The sequence below is a fragment of the Eublepharis macularius genome, chromosome 2, assembly GCF_028583425.1.
Source record: "Eublepharis macularius isolate TG4126 chromosome 2, MPM_Emac_v1.0, whole genome shotgun sequence".
NCBI lineage: Eukaryota > Metazoa > Chordata > Lepidosauria > Squamata > Eublepharidae > Eublepharis > Eublepharis macularius.
Window position 1 is genome coordinate 78,055,247 of NC_072791.1, and position 13,066 is coordinate 78,068,312.

The following is a 13,066-nucleotide window of genomic DNA, read 5'->3' on the forward strand; positions in this document are numbered from 1 at the left end:
AACCTGCAGCAGCCCTCCAGGTTCTGAGGCAGAAAAAGGCCTTTTGAGCATCTGCTGCCTGAAATCCTTTACCTAAAGCTGCCAGAGCCTGGGCCTGGATCATTCTGCATAATAAGCCACAGTTTACTACTGAGTTACAGTTTGTACAGTATCAATCAATCAATGCAATCATATTAGCATGTTGAGGCTGTGGGTTGAGTTTGGCCATTAGTTTGACACACAGTGATGGCCAAACAGCCTGCTTTAACATAGAGCTGTTTCACCTAGAAAGACAGTCAGCTCTCTATTATTTTACCCTTTTTAACAGATTAATTTTGAGACTATATACATTTCCCCCATACAGAACATTATTTTAATTTGAACATGGCGCTCCTGTAATATTATAAGAGAATGTATAATGTATTTGTTCTATTTGTGAACATTTCTATATCTCAGATGAAGGAAATCTCAAACAGTAGACAAAACAGTCACTGCCTTCTAATGAAAGTCACGGGGACTAGAGTCTCGGCTTTGGTTGTTCTAATGAAAGTCTGGCAGTCTGGCAACTTCCAGAATAATTAAACATCAAGAGGTTCAATGCACAATACTGAACTGGCTAGTTGGTATCTGACTCATATAAAATCACACCGTTCTTTTACCTTACACTATACAATTAAAATTACATATTATGAAATTAACTATTCATCTAATCAGAGGAAGTTATTACACATTGTGGGTAATTCCATGGTTAAGGATATGGCACACATGATTATGTACTCATTGCTTCTGTTGGTATTCTCATCAAGAATGTCAAGCATTGTGTGTTGATGTATTTATTATCTAAAGGACTGGCTTCTGAGTGCTGTACAAATAAAATGTTCATGAAGTCTAGCATTCATAACCTTAATCCTCAAAGCTGGCTAGCTGGACTATGATGGTGTGACATCACAGAACTTTAGTCAGCCCGGTATTCATATAGCTGGCCTAGCTGCTATCATATTTAAAAGATATCATTGTATGGATGTGTTTAAAGGTGTTTTGAAAGATACATACCTCTCCCATGGCAAATTAGCTGATATGCAGCTGTGCTACAGGGAAATAACTTTTAGCATAGCCATGGAAGGGAGGTGATTTTGGTCCTACCAGAAGGTAGTGCTGGTGGGGGCTGCTGCTTGGCCCTTTGGCCTCTGCCTGTTTGTCCCACAAGTTTCCATCTTGTTGCCCATGCTTTTTAACATCTTTATGAAGCCACTGGATGAGGTCATCTGGAGATCTGAGCTGGGTTGTTACCAGTAGGCAGATGATACTAAACTCTATTCCACATTTCCAATGGACCCTAGGAAGGCTGTGGAAACACTGAATTGGTGTATGCAGGGTTTTCGGGTGGCTAACAAATGGAAGCTTAATCCTGACAAGACAGAGGTGCTACTGGTGGGCAGAAGGACTTCCCTGGGTATTCATGAGTCTCCAGTTGGGGATGGGGTTGGCACCCCCCACTAAATAAGCAGTTTTATGGTGTGGGGGTTCTGCTGGACCCAGGCATCCTGTTGTATAAAGAAGTGGTAGCAGTGGCAGAAGAATCTTTCACCAGCTTTGGCTGGTGAGTCAGCTGCTGCCTTTCCTGGGTAAAAAAGATCTTGCTGCCATGGTGCTTTGGCAACATCAATATTAGATTACTGCAATGATTATGTAGGCTACCCTTGAAGAGTGTCCAGAAACTACAGTCACAAGAACGTTGACTGAAGACAGCCATAGAGAACCATATCACTGCAGTCTTGTTTCATGTATATGGCTTCCAGGTTCCTTTCAGGCCCATTTCAAGGTACTGGTGGTAATCTTTAAAGTAAGGATGCCAGCTCCAGGTTGGGAAATTCCTGGATGTGTTGGGGGTGCAGCCTAGAGAGAGCAGAGTCTGGGGAAGGGGGGACCTCAGCAGAGTACAAGGCCAAAGTCTACCCTCCAAATCTAGTTACCAACCTCCAGGAGAGATGTGTCGATCGCCTGGAATTGCAACTGATCTCCAGACAACAGATATCAATGATTGCTGTGGAGGGTGGTCTCGATGGCATTATACTATTCTGAGGTCCCTCCCCTCCCCTAATCCCACCCTCCCTAGGTTCTATCCCCAAATCTTCAGAGATTGGCAAGCCTACTTTAAAGCCCTATATGGCCTGAGACCAGCATACTTTAAGACCATCTATTCCAATATGAACCTACTTGACAATTACAGTCCTCTTTGAGGGCCCCATCATCTGAGCATAGATGGGTGACAACAACTTGAGAAACGACTTTCTCAGTTATGGCACCAAAACTGTGAAATTCCCTCACAAGGAAGATTTGACTGTTCTCCTCTATCATTATCTTCCACCAGTAGGTGAAGGCTTTTTTGTTTTATTTGGCATCCCCTTACCCTCCTTCCTGTTGGGCGTGTGTTTGTTTTTACAGTTGTTTTAAAGTTATTTACTGTCTTGAGGGCACTATTTGGGTGGAAAGGTGGGATAAATATGTTTTAAATAAATAATAAAATGGTTCTGTTCAGCTGTTTTCTACATCTTCTGGCCACAAATTATCAGGCCTAAAAGCTTGCAGGGTTTTTTCCATAATGAAAATTAAGATTTTCAGAACCCTAAGTCTACCCTAGACATTTGACTCCATACTGAAATGAATGTAATTTCCAGATGGAAGGGAGCTCTCCAGGGAATAAATCTGAACCAACTCAATACAACTAACTTCTTGGAATTATGCAAAAAGAAAGGATTGATTTTTCCTACTTCTGTATTAACAGGTGAACTGCTTTTATGTCCATCAGAGCACTACTGGGAATATCACCCACACCACCTGCACCCTGAGTTTGAGAACTTTGGGGACAACCACTTTGCAGAGCTCCAAAGTGTACAGGCGCCTCAGTTGCAACAGCTCTATCGGCATATGGAAATTGAACAGATGCACGTCCTAGACTCTGGGATTCCTGCCACACACATTGGTCTCAATCACCCGGTATGGCCACCTCCCAGCTTTATAATAATTCTGCCTAGTAGTTTTATTACAACAGGTTTAGTATGACATACACAATGAAAAAAGGTACCAGGCAGTGATAATGAAGGAAATATTTGGATGAACAATAGAAATGTTTGCTCCCTCAACCATGCCTCCAACCTTAGAACTTACTGGATATTCAGTAGGTATGGTCTGTTTGCCAATGAACCCACTGCTCATCTCAGGCCTGGGTACTTCAGCTTCCTACTGAAGGAAGCTGTTCTGATCTGACCCTAGGGTTGCCATGCAAGCCTCCAGGTAGTAGCTGGAGATCTCCCGGAATTAAAACTGATCTCCAGTTCCCCTGGAGAATCAGTTCTCCTGGAGAAAATGGCTGCTTTGGAGGGTGGGCTCTATGGCATTATGCCATGCTGAAGTTCTTTCCCTTCCCAAACCCTGCCTTCTCCAGGATCACCCCACCCCTAAATCTCCAGGAATTTCCCAACTTGGAGCTGGCAACCCTAGCTGACACTGTCACTGTCACCACAAGGAACATGGAGTTTTGCCACAATTTCCTCATCCCTGTGATCCCTTCTGACCCCTGGAAATTTAGCTTTTGGAGTCATAGTATCTTCATGGATTAGTAGCTACTCAAGCTGGAGGGGCTGCAGTAAGGAGTGAGAAGGGGGTCAAAATTGGTCCTCTGAATGTAGCATAGAAAGCATAATGTGGCCATTGTTACACCCAAACAGTATTTACAGACAGTATTTATTATTTACAGGTAAGGAAACAATCAGGGCAGTGCTAGAATAGTCTGGGGCTGCTTCCATATGGGGATTTCTCCTGCATGGAATGCAGAAAGCCCCTGGATTTAAGGAGAACATGACATTGTGCTGATTTTGAGCATGGCATTCCCAGGGTTTTCCCCATTAATCTGATTTTTAAAAAAAAAATCTTTCCCCCCTTTTTAAAAGGGGGAACTGTGGGGTAGCTGAAGGTAAAGCATCTGTCTGGACATTCCACTGGTAGCCACCGTGGAAGAGGAGGTGGGGTTTTTTTCATGCCCTGCCCAGAAGCAGCCTGGGATACTACTATGGATTGATCGGTGTGATAAATTGTTACACAGCTGAACAACTGTTCTTATTTATTCATTGCCATTAATACAGAGTGCTGTATAAATAAAAAGCCCTTTCTCTGCCCAATGAGCTCTCAATCCAAACTTTGTCAGAGGGAAGGAACAATGAGAGGGGAAAGAAGCAACAGTAACCATTAATAACAAACTTCCATCATCTGATCCCGCCATCGCCATAGATAAACACATATGTTGTCACTAGAGTTATGTATCTTTTCGAGAAAATAAGTCCCACAGGGCTCCACAGGGCTTGCTCACTAGAACTTGCATGGGTGGGGCTGCTGAACCTGTGAGCTGGGGCTCTGGACTTCTGCCCCAAAGTCCAGTGCTGATTGCAGCACTATCTGCATTTGGCCATAAACAGAAGGAAATTGTCTCCTACAATGCTGGGGTAGCATATTAATCTTATATAGGACCAGCCAAAAAGAAAAAAAAGAATGATGTGGTATTCACTTTGGAATATACAGAATACCCATGAGCAACTCTGGTAAACTTAAGCTCTCTTAGCTTCTCTTGGCATTCTTCACAACTGATGTGAAGGTGGTGGTGAGGCCCACTACAGCTGAGGAAAAAACAGAACGTATAAAATACAATACAGCTTCGAAATGTTATCCCTCTGCATTGTTTCATTAATCATCTGTCCCAACAGATGCCTTGGTAGTAACATTGTGACTTATTTTGTAATACCTTCAGAACATCGTTCTATTGCGTACCCTGAATTTCATGCACTGGTGCAATCACTGTTACAAAAAAAAGCAAAAATGGAAAACATATAGATTCTGACCAGCAAGACAGAGAGAGAAAAGAAGAGAAACTCATCCAGTGACAATGGAGAGAGGAGACAGGATGATACAAATAAGTCTGAGCAAGATTTTTTTTCTACAAATTCTCATTTTCTCTTTCTATTGACAGACACCCACACCACTCCTGGGAACCATATCAGCATTTTTAAAATGTGTTTTGCATATTCCTGCAATTTTCTACTCTGAGACCACTCCTACTTTACCTCATAATAGGCATTACTGAGAATGTGCAAAACTGCTGATTTTTAAAATTTGTATCAATAAAGTTACTTTAATTTCTCTCAAAATGCTTCAGGCTGCCTTAAGAAGTAGTTCAGGCAAAATGTGGTGTTCATCGTGGGAAATACAGAACACCTATGAGAAATTCTGGTAAACTTAATTAATCTCTTTTAGCTTTTCTTGACATTCTTCACAATTCACATGAGGAGGACCCCCACCCCCCTCAGTTCATAAATTTTTGATGGAAGATCTGCTGTGTCTCCATTTTCCACTGACCATTTCTTCCATTTCCTCAGTCAGGCAGCTGTTATGTTCAACTGTAAAATGTTCAGTATGACTCCATGGTTGAGGTCAGTAGTTTTACACTTGAGGATTTGGCAGGAAATGTACACACACTCTTACCCAATCCTAGTTCTTCCTACCATACTCATCTCCTGTCAATCTGCCTAGTCACTAACCGCCTGTCTCTCTAGCCTTGAAGCAACCCAGTTGCACAGTCCTTATTGAGGCATTTCAGAATAACTTGCACAGCAACAGAAAAACATCGGACGCCCAAGGCCCATCCCACTAGGTGGCATGAACCAAGGACAAAGTGCCACTTCTTATCTTTCAGAACCCAGGTCTGCTACCACAGTACCTAGCAGGCTCTATTAAAAATTAGAGCAGTTTCTAATTGTGATGGGAAACTGATCTTCTTATATGGATTTTTCAGCAATGTAGCTGAAAAATTTATCCTTCAGCACAATTGATGAGGGTAGGTTTTCATGCCAATTGTACAGCTGTAGAGAGGGGAAATGTCTTCAGCCAGAAGAAAGTCCCCCTTTAGCCAAAGGGAACAAGAAGGCATTATGGTGGACTTTTTGTACATGAAGACTGTGATCCCGTCCCATCATTGAAACAGGTATTAAACTGCTACTGAGATGTCTTCCATGCATCTGCCCAGGAATGCCCTCAATCTGGCATCCTGGTTTCTAGCATAGGAAATATCAACTTCCACAGTAGAAGGAAGGGCCACAGACTATCCTCCATTCACCATCTTTGCTGTAGCCCTCAACATACATTCTCAGTACCAGAGAAGAGCCATCCCACTAATTTATTATTATTTATTATGATGTTAGCATAAGTTTCTTACCATTATTCTTATTTTGCATGGATTTAAAGAAATTTCTTCCTGAAGTTTTGATGTTGTTGATATCCTGAGCGTGCGAGTGAAAGCTAGCATACAAACGTAATTCCATTGATCAATAATGCCATAAGTTCCTTTGCTGTGTTGAACTATACATCCACCTGCTTCACTTCACTATTATTCTTCCTCTTCATCTCCAACACACTTTCTGTCTCCAACAGGTTACCTATGTGCCTCGCATGTGTGTGCAGTTTCCCTCTCCTCACCAGCGCAGTTCTGATGAAGAAGATCTAGAGAGACGGAGCCCCCCCTTGGAAGTATCAGATGGAGAAACTGATGCTGGCGAGCCTGGCCCTGGGATTATGGGTGGAGAAGCAGGTCCGTAAATAAAACAGCAGAGGGAGTCTACTCAGTAATACCTTGCCTAGAGCATATTTTTATTTCACCCTTTCTGTAAGTTATCCTCACGACAGCCCTGTGAAATAGGTTATGATAAGGGACAGTGACTAGCTAAAGGTCATCCTGTGAGCTTCAAGGTTGAGGGGTGGTCCTAGTCCATCCATTACCTCACACTGGCTCTGCCCTTATTTCCTGTTCTATTTCTTCCTGTGATCAAACTTCCCACATGCAACCATACTACTCTAAAAGCCTCCTCTTCCCTTAAATCACTTTCTTACTGCTCTTTACTTCTTATACTTTCTCAGAGCAGAACTACAAGTGACAAAAGGCACAGGTTGGACACTTGTCAGCTTCCCTCAAGTTTTGATGGGAAATGTAGGCATCCTAGTCTTGCAGCTTGGCTCTCTGACTGCTGTCCAATGGACTTTTCAACTGTCACTTGTTCAACTTTCCGCCAAGCTGCCTACATTTCCCATCAAAACTTGAGGGAAGCTGACAAGTGTCCAACCTGTGCCTTTTGTCACTTGTAGTTCCGCTCTCACTGGATTCCTACATCTTTTTTTCCTCCTTTCCTCCCTTCAAACTCATCTTTTCTAAAGAAGACTTTGGCCCCTTAGCTCTCATCCCCAGTTTCAGTTAAAGTATATGAACAAATTCCTTTGCATTATTCATTGCTACCATAATCTATGCCCCCCCCAACCTATGGAACTATAGACTGTAAACTCCTCATAGCAAAGACCTATCTTTTTTGCTTGAGATACTTGGTAAACGTGCCCCTGCAATTCAAAGCACATGCTGAACATGCTGTATGGAATGTATAATAGCTTTGATAATTTCCAAATATTACAATATGATTGTGGTAATTCTTCAATAGGAGATTAGTACAATAATCTGCTTCAGCTGAATCCCATAGCCCTGCAGTTCAGCTACCTTTCCTAATTAAAGTGCCAAACTATATAAAAATTCAGAACAAGAGATCAACAAAGAGCCAGTACAAGAAAGCCAATTTACATAACATTACTGATAACTGACAGGTTGATTAATAAATAATCCATAATGTTTCTGCACCTGGAAGTTGAGAGTCCATTATTAGGCAGTGGCCCACAGGAGGTCTCTCAGTAAATAATAAATATGTAGAATGGCACCCTATGTGTTTCAGTGCAGTGGTATAAATCTCTCCATGTTTCATACTTGGATTGCTGGACACTGTTCACCTTCATCATTTCTCTTTCTGTCAAATATTTCTAAGAAACTCTTTAGTCCCATAAAAATCTTTGCCTATCATTCCCTTCACATATTTGTTATTCCAGCATCCCACCTACCCCTCCAGTATTTAACTTAAAGGTTTCATTTTCTTTAAGTTTCATTTCATTGTCTTTTTTAAGGAAACATATTTGGTTCGGTACTGAGTCACGTTTGGTTCTCGACTCACTGGTTGAAGACCCCCGCCTTAATCATAAGGGCTATACTGATATAAATATGGGAACATCTCCATATCCTCATAGGAATCACAGTGGACCTCAGCAAATATTGGTGCAATAATGAATATTCTCTACATCTGGTTCTTTCTCAGTGACAGAGGACATTTTTCATTAGTTTTCTGAAAAGTGCTCTCACTTCAGAACCAGAAATATTTACAGTCAGCCATTTTGTGATGTCTATAAGGGCACAGGTAATTTGTTGCATATTAGACTCTGCATTTATATTGGATGCTTATCTATCAATACAGTACTTACAACTAAATTTTTAAAATGAAAAAGGCTATTAGACCAGCTTCCCACAGAGAATATATCAAAAACCTGTATGTAATAGTTGAACTTTATTCAAGCAATTATACAATTGCATTTGGATATTCTGTATGTAATTTGAATTTCAGGTGAAGCTTTTCCTTGTTTCAATATATGTATTTGAGTTTTGTGGTCCTCTTTTTTTTGTCACTGTATAAAGCACCATGTACATGGATAGCTCTAAGAGGAGGAGGAGGAGTCATTAACATTATTCTTTTAACAGAAAAGTGTCAATGCTTTTAAAAACTCCCATCTATCCATCCCAATTTGGTTATAATTACAGCATCCAGTGTTACTATGTCATATAAAGATATCCATCAAAATGGGAGAGGGCAGAATATAAATCTAACAAACAAATACATTTTATATATATATAAAATCATATATATATAAAAAATCATATATATATATATGATTTCCTCTCCCCAATCAATACCTGGGGAGTATGAATCCTGTCCCACTGAAGGACAGGATTTCCTTAGTGAGGCTTCAGCATTCTTTCTGCGCTTCCTTCCACAGGGAGTAAGAAGAAAATTCGACTGTACCAGTTTCTTCTAGACCTGCTTCGGAGTGGAGATATGAAAGATAGCATCTGGTGGGTGGACAAAGAAAAAGGCACTTTCCAGTTCTCTTCCAAACACAAAGAAGCATTGGCTCATCGCTGGGGCATCCAGAAGGGCAACCGCAAGAAAATGACCTACCAAAAGATGGCACGGGCATTGAGAAACTACGGCAAGACTGGGGAGGTCAAAAAAGTCAAGAAGAAGTTGACGTACCAATTTAGTGGAGAGGTGATGGGAAGGGGAGGCATCGAGAGGAAGCACTATCCTCTTTGAGCTTAGACCCTGGAATCCTGAAAAGCCAAGCCATAAAGACACATTGGTTGGACTTAGCAGAATGGCTGAGCACAACTTTTAGTATGCTTTCCATGCCCACATCCCTGTCTTGTTGAGGCTTTTTAATGTCCAATATTTCTGGTACGAATTTCCTTCTTCAGCTTTTAGATTCCTACAGAATTCTTTGCTTCCATCAATCAAGCTGGACATAGTAGGAGTTTTTTAAATGTATAGATATATTATTTTCAGAAAACATTTTATTGTGCTGTAATTAAAATAGGCAACTGATACAGTTTGTTGTCCTTCACAGGCAGTACTGTTTTACCTTTGGAATACTACCTTAGCTCACAGCTTTTAAACTAGCATTAATCCTGGCTCTGCTAAACCTCTCCATGGCTAGAGAGAAGTTTGCAGATCTTGGAAAATATACTTGTTTAATATTAATAACATGTATATATTTAATAAAATCTAGAGTAATGAAGACAAATTCTTTGCATTAATGAAGGACTGGTTCATGAACATACATTTCACAGTAGTTGAGTACATACCTATGCCAAAACTGGTTTATTAATTGTCCAAGTGTGAATATTCAAATATCTAGAACAATGGCTTGGAGTGTTCACAGAAGGGAACTTCCTGACCTACCCTCTCACAGAAACCAGCCCATCAAATTCTGCTCCAGGGGAGGTGGGGAGATTGCAAATCTGACATTATGCAGTTGGCCAATAGCAATTATTTTGTTTATTTTTCCAGCAGCAGGAAATGGGAACCATGGTGGGGGATCCCCAGGAGGGGCTTGGCAGCCTTTATCACATCTTTTCAAAAATACATGATTGTGACTCCACATTGATACTGTGCAGTATCACGGTTTCACACTTAGGGTGTGTAGAAATACTTTAGTTAATACAATTATTCAATGTGCCATCACCAGGCTCCATTCCACAGCACTGCTGGATCCCCATCCATTATATCATCAGGCCCTGCTAAATGAGTATTAGGGTTTTGGATGATGGGGACCTGGCAATCCTAGTGCCCCCCCCCCATGTGCTCCTGTCCCCTGACCATACAATTTCTGGCCACAGGTCTAATGGACAAAGAGTGTTTCCATCAGAGACACTGAGTTATGAGATTGGGTCCTGACCTGAAGAGTGCTGGAAAGGGTCAGTGTTGTTACTACATTCTTTAACGTGCGTGTCAGGCTGCTGATTGAGATTGTGGGCTTTTCCACACCCGGCTTTTGATGCAGCTTGGCTTCATAACTGCATCCCTTACAGAGAGTACCATTTGCCAGCCCTTGCTCTCTTGGTTTTTGCTTCTGAACAAGAGTCTTGAGGCTGTGGGCCAGTTACTCTGATAGAACAGGTTGGAGCTTAATCCAGACAAGATAGATGATGCTGATTGGTAAGGCTACTCTTTCATGGAGTTAAACTGTCTTTTGTAGATCAGGTGATGAGTTTGGGAGTGCTTATGGACCCAATTCTGTTGCTCAAAAAGGTTGGTGGTATAGCCAGAACAAAGTTGCCAGCCTCCAGGGGGCAGCTGAAGATGTCCCAGAATTACAACTGATCTCCAGCTGACAGAGATCAGTTCCCCTGGAGAAAATGGCTGCTTTGGAGGGTGGACTCTGTAGCATTATACCCTGCTGAGGCCTCTCCCCTCCCCAAATCTCAGCCTCTCCAGGTTCCACCCCCAAAATCTCGAGGAATTTCCCAACCCGGAGCTGGCAACCCTAAGCTAGAAGCACCTTCTAGAAATTATATCTGGTTTATCATGTGTTAGATTCAATTGATCTGGTCAGGCTGATCCATGTTTTTATAACCCTTATCTGGTCTGTTGTAAAAGGCTTTACACGAGGCTGCCCTAAAATCTTCATCTAGTAGTGACTGGTTGAGAGTTTCCACCTGTTTACCATTTCTGAATCACAGCTGTGAAGGAAAGAAAATAACTTAAGCATTGCCTCTCTTTTGTCCACCTGCATTTTTAGGCTGTGCATCTGCCATCATGTTTTAACTAGTTGCATTTTCCATGCTGTCAGCTATTCCTTCACCATAATCTAGTGGTTCTTTGCATGCACATACCAAGAACCCAGTACACAGATGGAACTCTCATACATCTGAAGGCTTCCTCTTTCAGTTTAATGAGGAAGAATGCCCACAAAGCTCAGAGTTTAAAGAGCTTCTATTTTACAGTCTAAAAATGAACTTCCAGTGTCACAAACCTAGCCTGTCATAGTTGACTGTGCCACTTTTGAAATATGCAATAAGCTTTCAGGCTAAATGATGATGCTATGGGGAGTGCCCATAGATATTTCCAGAATCAGTATTAAGTCTTAGTTGCCAACCATTATCCATCTTTTGCACCCTTTTTTGGACTTTTCATTCTTATTAGAGAAATTAAATACTTTTTGAAATTGCTATCTTGCTCCATTTGGAGCATGGAAACCTTACTGGGTAGTCGTAGATATATCGATTGTGCAGATAGCATTTGAGCACCTTCACTATTGGTTTGTGGTAGGTTCACAGCAGACAAAAGGATTAATTTCTTCACTCCGTTCATAATTCTATGAAATTTGCTACCACAAAATATGGATGGCCACAAGCTTATATGGCTTTTGAAAATCAGATTAGTTAATGGGGAAGAAGTTATTAGTGGTCTTATTGATGACAACCTCCATAATTCAAAGGCAGTAACCCACTGGCTACCAGAGTATGGGGACAAACAATATGAGAACAAACAAACATAACCTGTTTGAATTTCCAGAATCATATAGATGGCCATTTCTAGAAACAGAATATCAGACTAGATTGATCTTTGGTCTGTTCCAGCATGGACTTTCCTGTTTTCATATTATACAGGTGACAATTCCTTGTACGATTTGCTGTATTATCTATTGGAACATATAAATGTATATACAACAGACATGCCGTGGAATTACTGAGAAAGGCCTAGGGCTACAGTAATGGACTATAGTCTGCATATCAGTCAGCTATAGAACATAATTCCCAAAGAAATAAATGCCATGTTGTGTTGGAGAAACAAAACATGTACAATATAGGAACAATGGTTGTTTTGGATTTTCCGGGCTGTGTAGCTGTGGTCTTGGCATTGTAGTCCCTGACATTTTGCCAGCAGCTGTGGCTGGCGTCTTCAGAGGTGTAGCACCAAGACTGTCTTTTGGTGCTACACCTCTGAAGATGCCAGCCACAGCTGCTGGCGAAACGTCAGGAACTACAATGCCAAGATCACAGCTATACAGCCCGGAAAATCCAAAACAACAATCATTCTTTGGCTGTGAAAGCCTTCGACAAAATATAGAAACAGGCTGGAAGCTAAGTGCCTCATTTCACTTTATAGTTGTTAATGATTTGGGCTGGTACTTAGAAAACAATTTGCAATTTTTAAGATAGCTGTAGACTTCCACTTTACTGCTTCCCTGTATTTCATTTTTATTTTTTATCTATTTCTTCTTTGGTACCTAGTATTTTTCTTGTCTTTTTCCAACTCTTACTATATCTCATTGCTTGTTCTGGTATCCTACAGTTTTGGGGGCTTTTTTAATTTTTAAAATTTATTTTTAATCTTCTTTCCTATATTGGTTGGGAAGAAAATAGGGAGTGGGCTATGGGTTATTTCTATTGTACTTTGTAATCTTAATTAGATTACAATAAAATGATAAAAATCAGACCGAAAACATAGATAAAGTATTCTGATGGTATTGTTAGTAGGGTTACCAACATCCCTGAAGAAAAATGTCCTGCCCCTTTAATAAGTAATGTATGGAAATAAACTGATCATGTTTTTCAAGGTAT

General features: G+C 41.0%; 1 protein-coding gene across 1 annotated transcript in view; it reads left to right on the plus strand.

Annotated features, from left to right (window-relative positions):
- Positions 1–9,760, plus strand: part of SPI1 (Spi-1 proto-oncogene) — a 51,439-nt gene extending 41,679 nt beyond the window's left edge. The window contains exons 3-5 of the mRNA XM_054971951.1: positions 2,765–2,976; positions 6,457–6,613; positions 8,941–9,760. Of these exons, the coding sequence (XP_054827926.1) occupies positions 2,765–2,976; positions 6,457–6,613; positions 8,941–9,257 (686 nt within the window). The 3' untranslated portion in view covers positions 9,258–9,760. The remainder of the gene's footprint in view (positions 1–2,764; positions 2,977–6,456; positions 6,614–8,940) is intronic.
- The last annotated feature ends 3,306 nt before the right edge of the window (positions 9,761–13,066 follow it).